Source organism: Hyperoodon ampullatus (assembly GCF_949752795.1).
Source record: "Hyperoodon ampullatus genome assembly, chromosome: 11".
NCBI classification, from domain to species: Eukaryota; Metazoa; Chordata; class Mammalia; order Artiodactyla; family Ziphiidae; genus Hyperoodon; species Hyperoodon ampullatus.
This window is the reverse complement of record NC_136924.1, coordinates 38,088,602-38,109,339: the sequence shown is the minus strand read 5'-3', so window position 1 is coordinate 38,109,339 and position 20,738 is coordinate 38,088,602. Positions and strand designations below refer to the sequence as shown.

The window sequence follows — 20,738 nt, the reverse complement described above, 5'->3', positions numbered from 1 at the left end:
CCCGACTGGCCTCCTCCTGGCCCCTTGAGCCCTGGGCTGCTCCAGGGCTATAACTCGGACTGGGATCTTGAGATCCGAGGGCCTTTTCGGATCTCCTTCCGCTTCTCCTCTTTCTTCCGGCGCTTCTCCTCTCCTCTCAGGGCCTTCTGGAAAGGGTCAGTGCTGGTGATGAACTGAGGGGAAGAGCAGAGTGGTCTGATTAAGTCTGCTGGCAGCAAAGAGCTCCCTCTGAACTAGGCTGCTGTGGGGACAGGAAGGTCACTCAGACACAGGCCCTGCCCTCGGGCAGCCCGCAGACATGGAGATAGCTACATGGGCTTTGGGGAAACTGCTGAGCGGGCCTTGGAAGATAAGCAGGAGCCTGCCAAGCAAACAGGACGAGGGAAGAGGACATTCCAAGCAGAGGGACAGGTGCTGGACCTGCATGGCGCATCCGAGAAACAACAAAAAGACTCCACTCAGGGTGAAGGGGCTGAGAGCTGAAGACCACCACAGACCCCCAGAACCCTGAGGAGGAGACGGCAGCCGGCAAGAGTAAGACAACAGGGGTCCTGCCGCTTGCGAACAAGTTGCAACGTCTAGGCAAGGGAGTGTACGGGAAGCAGGTGGGCCAGAGGTTAAACCGTCAGAGCCTGAAAGAGGTGGAAAGTTGACAACAGTGGTGCCCAGACTCGTGGCTTCCACAGTGGATGCACGGTGGTACCCAGTGAGGAGATGGAAACACAGGGCGAGCTGGGTAGGAGGAGGATGAGGACTTCAGCCAGGGTCATCCCCAGGCCCCCTGCTCTTCTTCCCCCACTCTCCAGACTGGCTCATCTGATCCCAGGGCTTCCGTTCCACCTCTATGGTCAGTTACCACTCAAACGTGCATCTCCCTATCTAAATGCCTGTCTGACACCTCCACTAATGTGCAAACATGCCCCAAACCCAGCACGGCTCCATCTCCCCCAGACCAGTCCCCTTCCAGAGTCTCTGTCCTCATGAACAGCAGTGCCCCACAACCCAGTCGAGGCAAGCAGGGCAGAGACCAAGCGTTCCCCCCACCCCCACCCCTACCCCTCACAGTCCATTGCCAAGGCCTGGCCCATTGTACCCCCTAAGTCTCAAACCCGTCTACTTCTCTCCGTCTCGCCTATCCTACTGGTACCCCCATCACCTCCCCCACCGCCCTCCTGATAAATCTGGGCATCTCCCAGGGTCTCTCCACACCCTCTTTGGCCCCTCTCAAACCATTCTTCTCACTGCAGTTAGCTACTTTTCAGTTAGCTGACTCCTGCTTAAACCCTTCCACGACTGGCCATTACTCTCAGGACAAGGTTCCACACAGCTGCATCTGCAGGTCCACCCTGCCCCCCCTCCTCCTCCCTCACTTCTGGTCCCTGGGTTCCTTTGCTCCCACTTCCAGGTCTCTGCACGTGCTGTGGCTCTTCCCAGCCCCCACCCCCTCTGCCACATTAGCTCCAGCTCAGCTGTCACTGTCCTTGGGGACCTGCCCTGGCTCCCGGCTGGGGCTGCCTCCTCTGTTTCCTTCTCAGTGCTTCTCCCCTGCCATCACCTGCCTCTGTGACCACCTGCTTCGTGCCTGTTGCCCCCACTGGACCACACTCTCCACGAGGACAGGCAGATGGTGTCGGACGCTGCTCACTGAGCCACAAGCCCCCAGTGCAGGGCCTGCCGGGCTTATAGATGGCACTTAGCATGTATTTTTTAAATGAATGAATGAATCACGTTAGAATATGAGATACAATAGTACCCAAAACTCATGTAACTTTGTTGTGAAATACACCCATTTTATTTGTTCATACGATAAATCTGATAAATGTGTGATCAAGGTAGACATTAAAAACAAATTAGGGGCTCCACCTTGTGGAGTAATCCACCTACCATGTTAGACTGAACCACAAGTCTGGAAGATGGGGTGAAGTCAGAGAAGTGCAGCCCAGAGAGGGTAAGTGATCTGCTCAGGTCACACAGCTAGTCCCAACTGGGGCTAGCCCCCAGGCCTCCCACTTCCCTGACCAGTGCTTTCCCTATCACACTCTGCCTCCTATCCCTACAAGTTAATTCTGATCCTCTTGGGAGGAAGGAGGAGCTGGGAGACCCCTCAAGCCACAGAGGACTCCACACTCTTGGCTCTGGCTTGGGGAAGGACAAGTCAAGAGATCCTGGCCCCACCAGCCCCAGCTAGGTGGGTCAGAAGAGGAAGAGAAACAACGCCTATCCCTTTCCTGGATCTCCTCCCCGCTAGGTCTGGCTAATGCCTACTTTAAATTCTGATGCTAACCTCGAGTGGACCCTTCGTGCTGCCTGACAATCCAGAATGTTCCCCTGGTCTACTCACTCTCCTGCTCTCCTAGACACACCTTCTCCTCGAACCTCCATCACTCCTCCCCTCCTCACTCGCAGCCCCTGACCTTGCTTCCTGTTCCAAAAAGAATGGAAACACTCAGAAGACAACTTCCACAAGCTCCCACCACCATACCCACCAACCCACTTGCTGCTGTGCCCACACTGCTCTTCCAGGCTAGGCCACGCCTCCCCCCGGGCACCAGCTCTCCTCTTCCCCCTCCCTTCCTCAGGGATGAGGCTCCAGCAACTCTCCTACCCCTACACCATTGTTCTTCCTAATAGGTTGGGGGGGGGTCCCATCAACATGTAAACGTGCTGTAGTCTCTCCCATCACACTAAACTCTCCCCTGGAACACACACCCTCCTCCAGCTAGTCTCCCGTTGACCTGCTCCCCCTGAAAACAAAACCTTTATCATAAGCGACAAGGATATAATGTACAACATCGGGAATTATAGCTATCATCTTGTAATAACTTTTAATGGAGTATAGTCTGTAAAAATACTGAATCACAGGCTTCCCTGGTGGCGCAGTGGTTAAGAATCCACCTGCCAATGCAGGGGACGCAGGTTCGAGCCCTGGTCTGGGAAGATCCCACATGCCGTGGAAAAACTAAGCCCGTGAGCCCCAACTACTGAAGCCCGCATGCCTGGAGCCCATGCTCCGCAACAAGAGAAGCCGCTGCCGTGAGAAGCCTGTGCAACCAAGCGTAGCCCCTGCTCGCTGCAACGAGAGAAAGCCCGCGTGCAGCAACAAAGACCCAACACAGCCAAAAATAAAAATAAAAAAAATTAAAAAACTGAATCACTATGCTGTACACCTGAAACATAAAAAAAAAAAAAAAAAAAAAAACTCTTCAAAAGCGTCACCTGTACTTGACGGGATGCGTCCACTTCCTTTCCTCTCATTTTCTCCAAACTCAGTCTTTTGTCCCCACCACTCAACCAAAACAGCTTTTACTGAGATCTCTGATGGCATGTCTCCATGCTGCTAAATCCAGTGGCTAATTCTCAGCCTCATCTTCCTTGACTCTCCAGCAGCATCTGACAGGAAGATCACTTCCTCCTTCTTGTCACTTTCCTCACATGGCCTCTGGGAAATTATTCCCTCTTGGGTTTGCTACACTAGCACTCACTGATCCGTCTTGGGGTGCTCTGCTAGCTCCTCCTCATTCTCCCATCTCTAAGTGCAGGCACATCTCAGGCCTCAGGCCTCAGACCACTGCTATATCTGCCCTGCCCCTCTGCTACTCTCACATTTGCAGCTCTAGCTTTAAGCTCTCCCCTGAAATCCAGTCATATACCCAGTTGCCTCCTTGACATCTTCATTCACATGCCCATCAGGTCCAGAAACAAGGTCTTGATCTCCGATCCAGCCCTCGACCTTGTCCCACCAGTCTGCCCATTTTAGAAACGGCAGCCCCATTCTTCCACACACTCAGGTAAAAAATCGTCGAGTCATCCTTAATGCAGCTCTTTCACTCCAGATCTGCTTCCTTAGTGAATTTTATTGGCTCTGCCTTCAAAACAGAACCAAAATCTCACCATTCCTCACCAGCACCATTGTTGTCACCCTGGTTCAAGCCACCATTAACTCCCAAATAGACAAGCACAGCATCCTCCTTACCAGTATCCATCTCCTCCCTGGTCCCCGTCACTATTCTCCACACAGCAGACAGGCTGATCCTTTAAAAGGATAAGTCAGAGACCCTCACCCTGCTCCTATGTGTCTTGGAGCCAAAGCCCTTGAGAAGACATGCAAGGGTCCTGTGCTGACCTACAACTCTGACCTCACCCCCTCTCACACTCCCCACCCTTCCAAATATGCTTCCAATTCAGGGCCTTTGCACTTGCTGCTCCTTCAGCCTGGAATGTTCTTCCCCCAGAGACAGAGCTGGCTCCCTTGCTGTTTCACGTCTTTGCAGTAAGAACGTTCTGTGTCCGAGACATGTGAAATAGCAACTGTATTCCCATGTTATCCCTGGAATTCCTTAACCACGTTCCTCTGCTTTTTTTCTCCGTAGCCCTTATCACCACCTATCATATATTTTTTATTGACTGTCTATCTCCTCCAACTAGAATGCCATTCCCAGGAGGGCAGAGCTAGAACGCTTCTCTAGTGGCTAGGATTCAGTAGATGCTCACTAAACGTTGAACAAGTGCATGTGCTATGCCTCTGAGCCTTTGTGCAAGCTGGTCCCTCTGCCTGCGAAGGTCTTCCCTGAGCTGGTCAACCCCGCACTCCTTACTTATCCCAGAGCCTCCACCCCCTACTTCCATAGGCTCCCTCGCATGGGTCCTTCCCTCTTGCACTGGTACAGAGATCGTGCTAGATTGGGACTGTGTTTCTCTGCTACCTTCCCCAACAGACGGTGAGCATCTTCAGAGCAGGGAGAGGGCCAGCTCCCTCTGGACTGGGACATGGCCAGCACGAAGCCTGATACAAGTTGGCTCTAGTGATGGGTATGTAGTAGGAGGGGACTCCCGGAACACCCACTGGTATGGAGAGAATATCCAAGGTGAGCGGAGCAAACCTGGGCTGTTGCTGGTGGACAGGTCCACACGGGATACCAAAAAGTGAGTAAAATCTTGGGACCGTCCCCAGCCAGTAAAAGTAAGGAAAGTATGTTGCTTCTGAGGTATGCCCAAGCAGAGCACATTATGATAAAGCTAAATTACATCTATCCTGGAGCCCATTGTCTCAGTGCCCCATGCTCTCACCCTCGTGTGTGAGAGGCATTCACGATCTGCAGGGCAAGGAGAGCCAGTGACACAGCAAAAAAAGCATCTCCATGGGAGCCCCCTCATTGGGAAAGGCAATCTGCCATGGCCTTGAGCATCCCTGCATGTTTTTTCCACGTATACCAAGAACCCAGCCCTGACTGTTCTTACCCAGGCCATTTATCAGGGTTGTGACTGCAGCAAGCAACCTTGAAGGATGTGTCATCTTGGTTTTACATGAAGGGGAGGCAGCTACACTAGTGTGGAAAACCATATCCCCCACTCTGTCACCTGAAGCAAAGCCACTAGTTCAACAGGGCCCTCGAGTCAGAGGTTCCTCTGAATACTCAGGCCTGTCCTCTGATTATTCACCTAAATTAAGAGCTGATGGTGCTGTGCAGAAGAGTTAACATAGCTGGCCTCACTGCTATCTTTTAGAAGGTTTGTTTCCAAGGCTGGTCCTTGGCTGGTGTCTAGGAACTTGGTTTCTGGGAGGGATTCCCATCACCCTAACCGATAAGAGTGGCTCACTGCACCTAAACTGTGCAAAAATGTGGTTTATTCTAAACACCCACTTTCCTTCTGGAGTCTGGAATTTGGTATGTGCTAGGCAGAGGGTGCCTACGTGACCAGTTCCCAGTAAAAACTCTGGGCACTGAGTCTTCAGCAGGCTCTCCTGATAGACAACTTTTCACATGTATTTTTATAACCTGTTGCTGGGGGAATAAATCGTGTCCTGTGTCACTTCACTGGGCGAGACTCGTGGAAGCTTGTGTCTGGTTTCCCTTAGACTTCACCCAAGGAGCATTTTCCCTTTGCTGATTTTACTGTGGATCCTTTCACTGTAATAAATCATAGCCTCGAGTACAAGTACACACTGAGTCCTGTGAGTCTTCCTAGCGAATCATCAACCTTGGGGCGGCTTTGGGAACCCTCGGCACAGATGACCATGGGCAGCAGCAGCCGCCATCTAGCCCCAGGGATGACACTGGAAGACCAACTGCCATAAAGGCTAATAAGACAACAATCTGAATTAAAAGGCGTCACTCTTGCCTAGACAATATTCCTAGTGACCAGGCATGTTGTATTCTTACTGACTGTTGTCAGTGTCCTAGCCATCTGGTCTGCCAGATGAGCAGGCTACAAACTGGCAGATCAAAGATGGCCATCCCTCTTGGGGGCCATGAACTGTGGAAACAAACTGTGGTTGACCATGGGACAGTCTGGGTCACTCGCTTAGATGCTCATAGCCAATTCTCTGATGAGACCAACTAGAATCAAAAGGCTGATCAAGCCTAAACAGCCCAGTTGACTGGCACTGCCACCTACATGCATCATTGTACTAAATGTGGCAATACACTCACCACCATAGACTGACACAAAGCAGAGGACTCTGTATTTCTGGTTCAGCTACCTAGAGTCCCTGGTTGGAACAGTATGGCCCAAAATCATGAGAATAATGACCACTTGGGGGACTTTCCCTGGCGGTCCAGTGGTTAAGACTCCACGCTTCCACTGCAGGGGGCACGGGTTTGATCCCTGGTCGGGGAACTAAGATCCTGCATGCTGCGTGGCACGGCCAAAGAAAAAAAAAAAAAGAAGAATAATGACCCCTTGGTTGAGTACGCTCCTTGCCAAGTCTCCCTGTAGTGGCCCATGTGGGCCAAGATGGGAGGTATGTGTCTGCAGAAATCTTGCAAAAATGCCCTTGTCCCACAAACATATGACCCTTCTGAACAAAAAGTCTAAGTGAAAGTAGGGAATAATTGGAGAAAAGTGAAATTATAGGTCCTGGGATGTGACATGTTGATTTTGTACCAATAATCTGGGGAGGGAGTGCCTTGGATCCCAGGAGGTGTGTGGAACAGTTAATCCTCTTTGTCCTTTAGATCCAGCACTGCCGCCTGGCAAAACAATCCTAGGGTCCACCCAAGCCAAGCAGCAGCTGCAGGTGAGAGTCAGACTAGCTGTCCAGTGTGTCATTCTCAACCACGTGACAGGAAAACTCACATAGACGCAGTCAGTCCTGAACTATTCTGCTGTGCCTGATACCATCAAAGGCAGCTCCCAGAGTAACCCTGTGCAGACACACAGACCAGTACAACCTTGCTTCAATCTGACATACAAATCCATCTGCTTCTCCTGATCCCTGAGCGACCCTGGTTATGCCATGTAGGGCAACTGAGGCTGCAACTCAGCAGCAACACTGCCTCCAGGGCTCAGCCAAACAATGCAATGGTGACCCAAATCAAGTGATAACATGTAGGAGACAGTGGGCCACAGAAGGCCTCTCCACTGGGGATGAGCGTTGCTTTGGGTCTATTGGCCCCTGTAATCACTGGCAATGACATCAAAGATCGGCAGCTCAGTCTAAACCCTTGTATGGGTGGTAACAGATGATAGATTGGTCTTCGACCGCATGCTGATTTTCGAATGTAAGACCTACTGCCCCCGCCCCCCCAGGCCTTATCAGAGCTGGCTAAGTCCAGGACCCTGGAGCACATGGTTGAGATCAACACTGTGCGTGGCCTCATCCTGCTGCTTAGAGTCCTACTGACAGCAGTCTGAGACAAGCTGAACAAATGTGGTCCTAGTCTCTACTGATCAGATTAATCATGGAATAGGACATTCATGTAGAAATGTGAGTTAAGCCAAGACACGTAGGGCTGATGGATGGACTGTGGGGAGGCGATCTCTATCGCCCTGCACATTCTTGCTGGTACACCGGACAACTCTGTACCTGGGCCATTTCTCAGGTTGTGTTTGCAGAAAGCAACCATGAAGGATGAGGTGATGTCTGCCTGCAAAGACTTGGTTTGCTTCTGTTCATTACAAAGGTGGTGAATTTCCCAAGCTTGGTGCTCCTAGACTTGATGCAAACCCACTGCATGCATGGCATTTGCCTGGGCCCCTCTGTGTCACCCTCCTGGGACTTGGGGAGTACAGGAAACCCACATGACCAGGCCAACAGCAACTGCTTTTGCTGCAATAAACTCTGACGTCTCTAACCTGTCAGCATCCATGAAACAGCAGCAAAATCCTAAACCTTCAGAGGTCCCTCCCTACACCTGAGGAGAGCTTGTGATTTGAGGAGTACACTGCTCTGGCCCTTCCTCCCTGCCGCTCAGGCCCTGCCCTGCCACCTCTGATCTCTTCCTCCCCTCTACTGTGTGTCCGTATCTGTCGTGCTTCCCCTGCAGCCTCCAGCTCTCAGAGCCCACCTCAGCCCCTAGGAGGAGAACATGTGCAGGAATGTGGGACAGAAGCCTGGCTGGGTGCTCACAGGCTCAAGGGCAGAGAAGCATGGTCTGACCTCCCATGGCTTCCCTGACATTCGCCTGATGGGAACAGTGCCTACCGTGCACTGGGATGGATGTGTTCATAGCCTCTGACTGGCCCTCACAGCTGAGGTCCACACCGCATGGACAGACAGGGAGCTGAGGCTAAGACAGGGCCAGCAGCTTGCCCGAAGGTACCAGTGGGCGAGTGATACTCAGGCCCAGACCCAGGCACTTCTGGCTCCAAGTCCAAAGCCCTCACACTCCATTCTAGGTGCCCCAGCCCCTGCAGGCCCTGGCCTCCCAGGGCTCAGCAGAGGCCAAGCAGACATGGCCACAGGTCCCAGCAGCTCACCTCTGTGTGGTCTACTTTAAATGGGTTCTGGAAGTCAGAGTCTTTCTCGCTGATTCCCAGCTCCTGGGCCATCTGCAGATGAGGAAAAGCTAGTCATCCTCTGCCTTCTCCTGCCTCCTGCTCACCCAAGGGCCACTCCCTCCGAGGCCTGAACAGATGTGGGGCAGGTGGTGACCCCTAGGGACCCAGGTCAGCATAGAACCCCATGAAAGGGCACCTCAAGGTGGCCCAAGGCTTATCACAGAAAACGCAACCAAGGGCTGACATTCAGGTCTCACTAAAGGCAGATGTGTGGCTCACAGAGTACCACCAGACAGAGGGCTCCCGGACCTCCTCCACCCTAGTCCTTACCAGGCTGAGGATGGGCGAGTGGGGGCCCTGGTCAAAGACGCCCGACTGGTTGCAGAAGCTGATGCCCCAGCGGATGAGGAGGTTCCAGTTGGAGTTGTGGTCAAAGCAGTGGTGCACGATCCTTGGGAAGCGCAGCACCACATCACCGAAGAAGGCCGTGTTCTCCACCACTTGGGAGAAAGCTGGTGAAAGGACCCTGATGAGTGGCCAGGGGAGATGCCCTTCTACAGCCCTCCTGGCCAGCCCTATGCACCCTCCAGAGAACAGAGGCAAGCCCACTAATCAGAGAAGGGGAACGGTGCCTGAGGCCCACAGGCTGCTGACCACATGTACAGTGCATGCTAAGGGCTTTACGTTACCAGGTCACTGAATCATCAAAACCACCTTTAGAGGGAGACGTGTCTGCTATTCCCATTTCTCACACGGGAAACTGAAGCTGACGGCTCGTGAGTAGCAAACACGGGCTGCAAACCCAGGGCTGTCTGACTCCAAAGGACATGCTCTTTCCCCTGTATCTCACAGCCCAGAAGACTCATTTACCATGGGGACCAGAGACGTGGGTGTCATTTTGCACATGGAGGTATATGCATCCCATGAGGCTTCACTGGGCCTAACCTCCCCAACTTGGTGTCCTAATGTCCAGAGCTGGGCCCTCGTGTTAACACAACTACAGTGTCTGTGAGGGGTCAGTTCTGTTAGGATGGCCAGGGAACACATCAGGGTTTGTTTTCTTTTTAGTGTATGCCCAATTTTATTTTAAATGCTTATGTTCTTATTTTTAAATAATTTTAGACTTACATAATACACCACAAAATTCCTTCACTGGGCTTCCTCTCATGTTATCATCTTATATAACCATTGCACAACTATCTAAACCAGGAAATTAACATTGATACAATACTATTAATCAATCCACAGACCTAATTTGAATTTGGTCAGTTTTCCCACCAATATCCCTCCTCTAGTCAACAAATCAGTTTAGAATGAGTTTAGTGTCCATTATGGTGGCAGGTCCCCCGACCCAGGCTAGCATGAAGAATAGTAACTACACACCCAGCCCTGGTGGCAGCCCTGTTTGAGTGACCCCTATAGATAAGGCCCAGGCAGCGCTCACCAGCACTGGCCAGGCCACACAGAGATAAGCAGACTCCTACAAAGATATGCCAGGTTGGGTCTGAGACAAGTGGGGCAGGGACCCCTGGGCTTCAGAACAATCTTGAACCGCAAAGAACTCAGGAGTTCGCTTGGTTTACAGGTAAGAGCCAGGCAAACCACCTGTCCTCTTTCATGTGGAAACTGGAGGTAATAGTGCCTTCCTCAGTTATTGTGGAGATTAGAGATGATATTTGTAATGTGCCCAACATTCAATATGTAAAAGCTCCTTCGGTCTTGTCTCAGACAGTGCGACCTAACAAACTCTACTGTTAGAACTGTAACCAGTTAATGGGGAGAAATTACCACTGAAGAGAAATTCTTGGAAGAGGAGATGAAGGGATTCAAAATATTCTTTTATTTATCTATGTTGGTCTCACCTTGTCTCAAAAAGGATTTAAGGGAGTTGAGGCTTTTAGAACAGTAGTAAAGAGTGATGGTGGGCTTCCCTGGTGGCGCAGTGGTTGAGAGTCCGCCTGCCGATGCAGGGGAAACGGGTTCGTGCCCCGGTCTGGGAAGATCCCACATGCCGCGGAGCGGCTGGGTCCGTGAGCCATGGCCGCTGGGCCTGTGCGTCCGGAGCCTGTGCTCCGCAACGGGAGAGGCCACAACAGTGAGAGGCCCACATACCACAAAAAAAAAAAAAAAAAAAAAAAAAAAAAAAAAGAGTGATGGTAACTGCTCCCATGGGCCAGTCACTTCAACAGGCCTCAGTTTTTTCTCCTATAACTGGGAACAACCCTTGCCATCTCTACCAGGAGGGTCAGGGTAGTGAAGGCAAGGATTTCTGGAGTGGAAGTGGGCAAAGGCTCCTCCCTAGTTCCCCCGTCTCAAACACCAAACCACACGACAGAATATATCTGTGTCAGGGACACAGAAACTGGCTCTGAAACGAGCCGAGAAACACTCGGAGAATCATATACTAAGTGCCCAACTACCCAAAGAGACTCCTTGGAAGGTGCCACAAGAGGGTACTTCCAGAGAGAGAAAAAAGAGTGACAAGATCAAGAGGGAAGGAGCAGCTAGAGAAGATCAAGGATGGAGGGGGGAAGAGGAGAGGGAGAGATTAGGAAGACCATACCATCCTTCAGTTTCTCGTCCTGGGGGAAGGGCCCATCTGGGAGCACATCTGCAGCAATGAGCACTGTCCGGGAGTCCTCCAGCACCTGAGGGAACCCCACCTGGGCTGAGTGGCTTTGAAAAGGTCTTCCCAGACCGGCCCCAGCCCCATTTACTTCAACCCTACTTCAAATCTTCTGTGAGGGGCTTCCCTGGTGGCGCAGTGGTTAAGAATCTGCCTGCCAATGCAGTGGACACGGGTTCGAGCCCTGGTCCGGGAAGATCCCACATGCCGTGGAGCAACTAAGCCCGTGCGCCACAACTACTAAGCCTGCGCTCTAGAGCCCACGAGCCACAACTACTGAGCCCGCGTGCCACAACTACTGAAGCCTGCGCTCTAGAGCCCGTGCTCCGCAACAAGAGAAGCCACCACAATGAGAAGCCTGTGCACTGCAATGAAGAGCAGCCTCTGCTTGCTGCAACTAGAGAAAGCCCACGCATAGCAACGAAGACCCAACATACCCCTAAATAAATAAATAAATAATAAAAATAAATTAATTATATATAAAAAAAAATCTTCTGTGCATGTGCTTCCCCCTCATTGAACACCATCCCCTTGGGGAACTCCTACGCATCCATCAGTGCCCAGATCAAAGACCAGGCCTGCCATGAGCTGCCCCCTGCCTGCATGCACCTTAAAGAGCCCCTTGAGCATGACGTCAAGGATCTTGTACTGCTGGTGGACATCATTCAGCTGTGCTAGGTTTTTCAGTGCCAACAGCTGCTCCCGCCGCTTCACCTCAAACATCTTCTTGTCTGAGCAGCATTAAGTTAAGGAACTGGCACCAGTTCTCCTGCCTGGATAATCCAGTGGTCCCGATCGAGAGGGCCCACCCTGGCCAGCAAGTCTCTGCCAGGGGCGTAGATGTGCATGCCTGGGACTCCCCAGGGAATGAATACACTCTCTGAGAAACATATAAATCCTGCAAACATATCATTCATCCACTTCACTGAGGATTCCACACCCGACAACCTGAATACAACCCTCAGGACCTGGCTCCTGTCCTCCCCTCCCCGTGGCCTTTCCCCAACCTCCCACAGCCACTCACTGCTCCCAGAACCTCCGCCCCTCTGCTCACACTGTACACTCTGCCTGGGGTGCCCCCCACCCTTCTCTATGAGTTTCTATTCTTTCAAGACCCAGCCCTTGGGTAGGCAGCCCAGTATGCCAGGGCTTGGTCTCCGGCCAGGGTCTCACCCAAAAAGAAAGAGGCACATGTACAATCCTCAAGAATCCTCATGGCTCTGAGATATATGCCTTGCCTTCTCAATTTAACATATGGGGAAACTGAGGTTCAGAACAGGACTTGACCAAGTCTGGTTAGAGCACCTTACTTTTTCTCCACTGTTCCTATTAGGGGGGTCTGCTCCATCCCTGGAATCTCCCAAGGGGTTGTGGGTATAGAGAAACCTCATTTATAGGCCCCTCAAAAACACCTCCAACCCCAAAGGATACAGATCTCCAGGCTTGGGTCCAGGGAGGTCCTCAGGGTGTCTGTGACTCCTGTCCCAGACAGTAGCAGGACAGAGAGGAAGGCCAGGAACTGAAGAAGGTCCATATCCAAGGCTCTGGAGCTAGGGGAGTAACCCAGAGAAAGAAAGTGAGACCCAGAGCTTGGTGTTATAGGAAACAGAAAGTGAGTTGAACAGCAACTTCCCCTGATAATGACACAGCCTCCAAATACCAAAAACCCAGCTGTGGGAAGCCCTGGAGCCCCAGTTCCTAGCCCAGGGCCAGTGACCAACGGACACAAAATAAAGACATGGGATGATAGGAGGAAGGGAGAAAGATAAAGTCAGCAAGGCAGGGATGCTTAGAAAACAGGGATCAACGCCTGGAACCCTGCACTGGAGCTCTGGCTCTGCCTCAGCCTGACTTCGGGACCTCGGGCAAATTGCTCAGCCTCTCTGAGCTCCATCTTCCTCATTGCAATATGCGGATAAGGAAGTCATCTCCCTGTTGCAGAGACAGAAGGCTAGGTGAGGCACTGTGCCTGAGGAAGGAGGGCCTGGTCAATATCATTGCCTCTCAATTCCCCATCCTGGCCTCTCAGGAGGCCCAGGCAGTCAGAGATGTGAAACTTCTGGGGTTTCCCACCTTTCCTGACTTCTGTCAACAGATAGGAAGAAGGGGTGCAGGGTGGGAAGGGAGGCAAGACAGTCTTGGGATAAGACGACTGTTATTCTCTTAGGAACCATAGGCACCACAAGCAACACCTGTTCCTATCTAGGCAACATTTCCCAATTACCTACTGAGTACCTGTCATGTTCTAAGCACCGTTCTAGAGCCGGGAATACGGCAGTGACAAACAAAATTCCCTGCACACTGGTACTTTCATCCCTAGTAGGGTTAAGAGACAACCAATAAAGTTGTAAAACAAGTATAGAAAGATGAGAGGGAGTCAGCAAAGTGCCGTATTAAATACAGTAGTCAGAGGCAGCCTCTACTCAGATAATAGCTGCCCAATTTTACCAACGTGGAGACCAAAGCACAGAAAAATGAGGGGATTCTCAGGCTAAACCAAGAGTCTTAATGTGCACAGGCTACCTCAGAGCTGGCCACTGTTCTATTAGGACACCTAGGTGTGTCCTAGAGATGCTCAGTTATTGACGGTGAGACCCCACACAGATCAACCAAAGGACCGCCCCCGCCCCACGCTGATGAGACAACTGAAGCCTAGAGAATGGGAAGAAATAGTTCAAGCTCACCCAGAACCCTTACCTTCCACCGTCACTCCAGACTCAAGGGAACCAAACACTGGTTAAGGCAGAACTTGGGGCCAGGGGAAATCAGACAGCCGGTAATGACTGAAGCAGGAAGAAGTGGGAAAAGAAAGCCGAAAAAGCGGACTGCGTGGAGCAGATCCCGCTGTCTCTACTGTTACTCCCACTTATCCGTCTCTCAATCCCGCTCCCTGCCCCAGGAGTCCCCAGAGCTCTTCCCGGCTGGGCGTGCGACTCCGAGGCCATTCTGCAGAGGTGGCTTGGTGGTGGATCCTGAGCCGGCAACCCGGGCTCGGAGACCAGGGTCGCTGCCCCTAGCCTTTAGAGCTCCGGGAAGAGAAAGTCTTTGTAATGAGGAGAGGCGTCCGGGTCCGCGAATCCCAACCCCCATCCTGTGCAGCCAGTTCTGGGCCCTCGGTCCCTCCCCCGCTCCCCCCCCGCCACCACGAGAGCCTGCCCGCCCGGCGCCCCCGCCCCCACCTACCAGGCCGGGCGGGCGGGCGGACAGGAGTCAGCGTGCACCTCGCCTCGAGGGTCCGCAGACGACCGGCAGAGGCGCAGAACCTCACAGTGTCCCAGAGTAGCCACGCAGGAACTGCCGAGCGCCGCCCCTGCCCAAAGATCGCGGGCCGCGACTGCCGCTCCTTGACCTAACTTCCGGCCCCGCCCAGTAGGCTCCGGCGCTAGCCCTGCCCGAGGTCCGTGGGAGTTCTCTCCCGCTCACCCTGCGTGGCGGCTTGCGCGCTCGCCGCGTTAAGGTCGAGTTGGAGGAAATAGCCTGCGGTGTGTGTCTATAGTAAAGGACGCGTCAGCAATAATGAGGCCCTGACCCCTGCCGGCCGGGCGGCCTCCCCAGCGCCCTCCCCGAAACTGTTTCGTTAGCTGAGTGTTTTGGGGTTTTTTTAATATTTATTTGGCTGCACCTGGTCTTAGCTGCGGCGCGCGGGATCTTTAGTTGCATGTGAGAATCTACTTTCCTGACCAGGGATCAAACCCCGGCGCCCTGCATTGGGAGCGGGGAGTCTTAGACACTGGACCACCAGGGAGGTACCAGCTGAGTGTTTTTTAAACTGCAGTTGTCAAGATCAGTTTAGTGGGTCGTGGCTAACACTTTTTTAGGTAACGTGCAGTGCAGAGTTGGGGCATACCCAGCTCGCCCCTCGGATCCACCAAGTTCTAACCCAATTTCGTGGGGTCCTTCCCTGTCCTATCATTAGGACGGAGTTCAGCCCAGTTTTGCGTAGGGTCAGTCCAGCCAGACCCAAGGGCTAGCCAATTACAGGCACCGGGGCCCTGGCAGACAGGCGGGAAGGGAGTTAAAGGCCCTGGTGAGCTGAGCTCAGAACACGAGCGGGCAGTTGTGGAGGGCAGACATTGAAAGAACTGCACACGTGTGTGCACAAATACACGCTCTGAGGAGGGCCGGGAGAGAAAGGAACACAGGGGACCTACTTTAGCCAGGGAAGAGCTGAGCTGGGGCAGTTTCCCTCAGCTAAGAAGGCTGAGAAGGTTTTGTGCTCACCTTCCTTGCCTGGAAATTGTACCTCTCTCCACTTTCACCCGAGGTGAAGCAGCAGGTAAAGTACTTCCCAGAGCACTTGGACCACAGCAGCACCAAACACATGACCTTTCTCTGCCCCTTCTGCCCCACGGATGGCCTGACTGATGTCTTCAACTGAGGTAACCAGCTGGTGTTAGCAGAACAAATCCCTCCCCCTCTCTCCCTGAGGCGGCCATCCATCCTGGCTGAGGAACCAGCTGGAGGGAGCCAAGGTAAGTGCGAAGTGAAATGTTTTTGGAGAGCCCACACAGGCATGTGAGTATATCACTATTTCCTGATTCTATTTTAACAATGGAGTAAATGGCTCCAGATGCACGGCTGCAGTTGTCATCCATTTCCCCCAAACCAGTGTGCCCTGACTTTGTCTTCTCCAGGTCTCAGTTCTGTTTCTGGGCCTTCAAGTCCTGAGATCAGTCTCTGATGTGGGCCAGGGATACAGCCGCTCCTCCCAGGCAACTGGCAGCAAACATGAGAGGAGAACAGCAGAGAGGTGGGGCCAGCCATGGGAGAACCACACTTCCGGGGCCCAAAAAGGGAAAAACAGACAAGAGCAGAGGTGCACCTGAGTGGGATGGATTCTAAAACTGGGACCTGAACACCTGGGCTAGGTAGTTGCTATACATCAGGGAACGTTCCATGGAAAGGGTTAGGAGGAGAGCCAGGGAGGCCACACACACACCTCCAGACCACAGTGTCTCTGGAGCACCACAACAACCCCTCAGAGGGCCAGTGAGCACTGCCCACAGCCCCAGGCTTTCTCAGGGACGTGCCAGTCACCCAGCACCCTCCCCCACCATGTTGTGCTTAGGGCAGCATCTGTGCCAACCGGGCTTGGGCAACTTTCTCCAAAGCTCCTGGGGAAGGACTAGCTCCCTTCTGAGTTTGGTGATATGACTTTGGAGATGGTCATGTCTGGGGTCAAATCCTAATGCTATCACTGTGTGATTCTGGGCACGTCATTTAACCTCTCTAAGTTACAACTGTGTTAACTCTCCTAGCTACTGTGAGGATTAGATACAGTGCATGTAACATGACTGGCCCTCAGTAGGAACTTAATAAACAGCAAGTCATTGTCATTGTTACCACTGTTAATTATTCTCACTGACTGCTGCTTGCCTTATAAGACAGTGCAACTCTCTGTCCTGAAGCATGACCCTATAGCTTCCCATTGCCTGGGTGACCCTGCCCAGGCCAAAGCTCCCAGATGCAAGAAAGGATACATCATGTCCTGTAGGGGCGGCAGGGCCTTGGAGGCCCTGGGGGAAAGACCCTCCAAGGAGGCCTGCAGGGTCTGGGCCATGCTATGATCAGCCAGGAGGCCCATGCTCTGGACCTGGGGGGGAGAAGAGGGTAGGGAAGACAGGCTTTCTCAGTGCCCACTCCATAGATGCCCCCTCTACCCTCCACCCCCTGTACTCCTGACCTCCCGTTGGCTGCTGTGGCTAGAGCTCCCCACCTCCACAGGGAAGATGGTACAGAGGGTCTGGCCTCACAGTGGCTAAATAGCATCCCCTTTCCACCCACCTGCAGGAAGAAGCCACGCAGAGCCTGGAGGGTGGTGCTGGAGAGGGTAGAGAGGTCAGCCAAAGCTGCGCCTTGCAGAACATGGCCCACCTCTTCACGAGAGAGGATGCTGCTGCTCCGGAACCGCACAAACTGGCCCAGGGAGAGAAGCCCCAAACATGTAGTGATTCGGCATCTCCTTCAGTCACAGATATTTGCTGTGCCCTGTCAGGCTCAGCATTGGGCTGGGGGCATGGATCTGAAGCCCACAGAACTCTGCCTTCAAGAGCTCAGTGTTGGTAGGCAGGGGTGGGGTTGTGTCACAGGAGAGTGAGGTAATGAGGAGGATTGCAAGACCCTGAGAGTTTGTTCTGCTGACCCCTTCAGTCCCGCCACTCCTACCCTGACCCTCACACTAGACTACGTGTGGTTACACAGACACACCACATTCTCATATACCTGCTGTTCTCACTTCAATACTGTACCTGCAATACTTTTCCTTCTCTTTGCCTATTAATCCTTCAAGCCTCAGCTAAAATGTTACCTTCCCTGCTCAATGCTTTCATTTTATTAAAGAAATACAGGCATTAACTGGGTGCTTACTATATTCGTACTCACTTCTCCCTCACAGCTCTGGCAGAAGCAATTACTCTTTTCTCTGGGTTCCTACACCAACCATTGATTTATTCATTGATCCACTTCACTATCATTCACAGGCTTGCTGCCTTGTTTATTCAGTGGGCACTTACCATTTTCTAGGCACTTAGCATTATCTTCTACTCTTCCATTAATAACATCATATTTTAACTATTAATTTCCTGGTCTATCTCCTTCTCTAGACAGAGGGGCCTTTAAGGCAGAACATTTGGCTCACTGACATCTTTGGTACCCAGCACAGGATCTGGCAGGTGGTGGGCAGGCCTGGTCAGTGTTTCATGAGTGAATGAGAAAGAATGTCTGGGTAGTCTGGGCAGAGGAGATGTGGGCATTCAGAGGAATTCTCTAGGCAGGCTTCTTGTAGGGTGAAGGCTCATCCAGCCCCTCTACCTTCTTGGAGGATGACATTCTTCAGACCACAGAACCATCCTTTCTGCACTTACCAGGGTCATGAGCCTCAAGATCTCAGCTCTGAGGAAGGAATTCTCTCCAGCATCCAGGAGGGTAAATAGCAAAAACCGATTCCAGGGCTGGGAGGCCACATGGAGTGCTATGGGAAACACCAGTCAACCGTGTGTTGTTAATGCTGCTTTTCCAAAGGCCTTGGAACATTGCTAAAGAAAACTTTCTCCTATTGGCTCAAAAAAGGGTTGATCAGCAAAGGCAGGGCATCGGACAAGCTGACCCCAGGGCGTTTCTTTCTCCTGGGCTTCTATCCACCCACGCTGCCTGGCACAGGGAGACCACATATCCCACTATTGTGGGAGGCAGGCAACAGGAAGAGCTCTGCCACTTAAGAGCTATGTGACCTTGGTTGGGGCAAGTTGCTTAACCTCCCTGAACCTCAGCATCCTCATCTGTATGATCGGCATGGCAGTGCCCTTGCAGTATTGTTAAAAGAATTAAACAAAATGAGTGTGAATCAGGGAGCTCCCTGGTGGCCTAGTGGTTAGGATTCTGGGCTTTCACCACCATGGCCTGGGTTCAATCCCTGGTTGAGGAACTGAGATCCTGCAAGCCACATGGCTCGGCCAAAAAAAATGAGTGTGAATCACAGAACAGAGGATGGGAGTCTGGGGTGGGAGGGTGGCAGGTGCTGGCCCCGTCCAATCTCCCCCATGGGAACATCAGAGAATGGGGAGGGTTTCTACCGACGTCTGGACTCCGGGCATGCAGGTAGTCAAGCAAGGCCTCCAGGCAGCCGACACAAGCGTGGGACAACAGAGGGTCCTTCTGCAAGAAAACAACAAAAACAAAAACCCCACAGAAGTTCGCGTCCGGATTTGCTACCAGTGGATTTTGGTGCCAACCAAGAAAAAAACATTTGGTTTTCAAAACAATTTAGATTTCAGAATTTCAGATTTGGGATTGTGGCTCTGTAGATAATCAAGAAATGTTTGTTGGTTTCATCTCTCACCCACACACAAAGCACGGTGCTTATACTGATGATTTACCTACATTTGAGAGACTGTTTTGCTTCAGAAAAGGATGGGCCCTGGGCCCCATTAAGAGATTCACAGATTACAGATTCTGTAAGAGCCACACAGTTTATCTAAGCCAATGCATGTAAATCTTTTTGTAAAGCAGCAGAACCTTTCATCAAACAAAATTTTATGCTCTAATAAGCATAAGAAAAGAACTTAGGGTTAGGGAGATGCAAATTAAAACCACCTTGAGATACCACTACACACTCATCAACAGCTAAAACTGACTGACAGTACCAAGTGTTGGCAAGAATGTGAAGCAACTGGAACTCTCATGCACTCCTGATGGGAAGGAAAAATGGTACAGCCACTTTGGAAAACAGTCTGATGGCTTTTTTTTTTTTTAATTAATTAATTAATTTATTTATTTGGCTGTGTTCGGTCATTGTTGCTGCACACGGGCTTTCGCCAGTTGCAGCGAGCAGGGGCCACTCCTCATTGTGGTGCACAGGCTTCTCATTGAGGTGGCTTCTCTTGTTATGGAGCACGGGCTCTAGGCGCACAGGCTTCAGTAGTTGTGGCACGCGGGCTCAATAGTTGTGGCTCACGGGCTCTAGAGCTCAGGCTCAGCAGCTGTGGTGACAGGCTCTGTTGCTCCGTGGCATGTGGTTCTTCCCGGACCAAGGATCGTGTCCCCTGTATTGGCAGGAGGATTCCCAACCACTGTGCCACCAGGGAAGTCCCAGTCTGATGGTTTCTTATAAAGTTAAACATACACTTACCATATGTGGTAGGCAGAATTTTAAGATGGTCCAATGACCTTTGCTCCCAGATGTTACTCCTGTGATTAGGTTACATTACATGGCAATAGGGAGATTGTTTGGGTGGGCCCTACACCAGTCCTTTAAAAGCAGAGTTTTCTCTGGCTGGTAGCAGAAGAAGAACCAGAGAGTCCAGAAGTGTGAGAGGGACTCAACATGCATTGCTGGTTTGAAGATGGAGGGGCTGTGTGAGAAAAAATGTGTGTAGCCTTAAAGAGCTGAAAGACCCACCCACCCCCAACAGGAGGATGAAGTGGATTCTTTCCCAGCTCTCCCAAATAAGCACCCAGCCTGACCAATACCTTGATTTCAGCTTTGTGAGACCCTAAGCAAAGAACCTGGTCGAGCCCACCCAGACTTCTGACGTAGAGAATTGTCAGATAATAAAATGGGTGTTGTGTTAAGCCATTACATTTGTGATATGTAGTTACACAGCAATAGAAAACTAATATGTCATTTGACCCACTAATCCCACTCCTAGGCATTTATCTAAGAGAAATAAAAATGGATATTCACAAAGACTTGTACTTCAGTCTTTATTCATGATAGCCAAAAATCTTGAAGTCCCAAGTATCTATCGGTAGGTGAGTGGATCAACAAATTGTGGAATAGCCACATAAGGGCCTACTACTCACCAATAAAAAGAAATGAAGTACTGATAACACAACAATTAAATGAATCTCAAAAGCATTAAGCTAAGTGAAAGAAAATAGACGCATAAGACCA

At 51.7% G+C, this 20,738-nt stretch overlaps 2 protein-coding genes across 3 annotated transcripts in view; both read right to left on the bottom strand.

The window, feature by feature from the left end:
* Nucleotides 1-47: 47 nt before the first annotated feature.
* CCDC134 (coiled-coil domain containing 134) lies at nt 48-12,881 on the bottom strand (the record flags this gene model as incomplete). 2 transcript variants are annotated; one of them, XM_079714725.1, is made up of 6 exons in its annotated part: nt 48-173; nt 8,701-8,772; nt 9,052-9,233; nt 11,285-11,369; nt 11,957-12,078; nt 12,779-12,881. In XM_079714725.1, the coding sequence occupies 6 exons, from the start codon at nt 12,879-12,881 to the stop codon at nt 48-50; spliced, it is 690 nt and encodes a 229-aa protein (XP_079570851.1). The 2 variants fall into 2 exon arrangements, with proteins under 2 accessions (XP_079570851.1, XP_079570852.1); XM_079714726.1 differs by lacking the exons at nt 8,701-8,772; nt 9,052-9,233; nt 11,285-11,369.
* A 3,136-nt stretch (nt 12,882-16,017) lies between these two features.
* Nucleotides 16,018-20,738, bottom strand: part of MEI1 (meiotic double-stranded break formation protein 1) — a gene marked incomplete at both ends in the record, with an annotated part of 68,364 nt that continues 63,643 nt past the window's right edge. The window contains 5 exons of the mRNA XM_079714426.1: nt 16,018-16,063; nt 16,828-16,940; nt 17,132-17,263; nt 18,211-18,317; nt 18,919-19,000. Of these exons, the coding sequence (XP_079570552.1) occupies nt 16,018-16,063; nt 16,828-16,940; nt 17,132-17,263; nt 18,211-18,317; nt 18,919-19,000 (480 nt within the window). The remainder of the gene's footprint in view (nt 16,064-16,827; nt 16,941-17,131; nt 17,264-18,210; nt 18,318-18,918; nt 19,001-20,738) is intronic.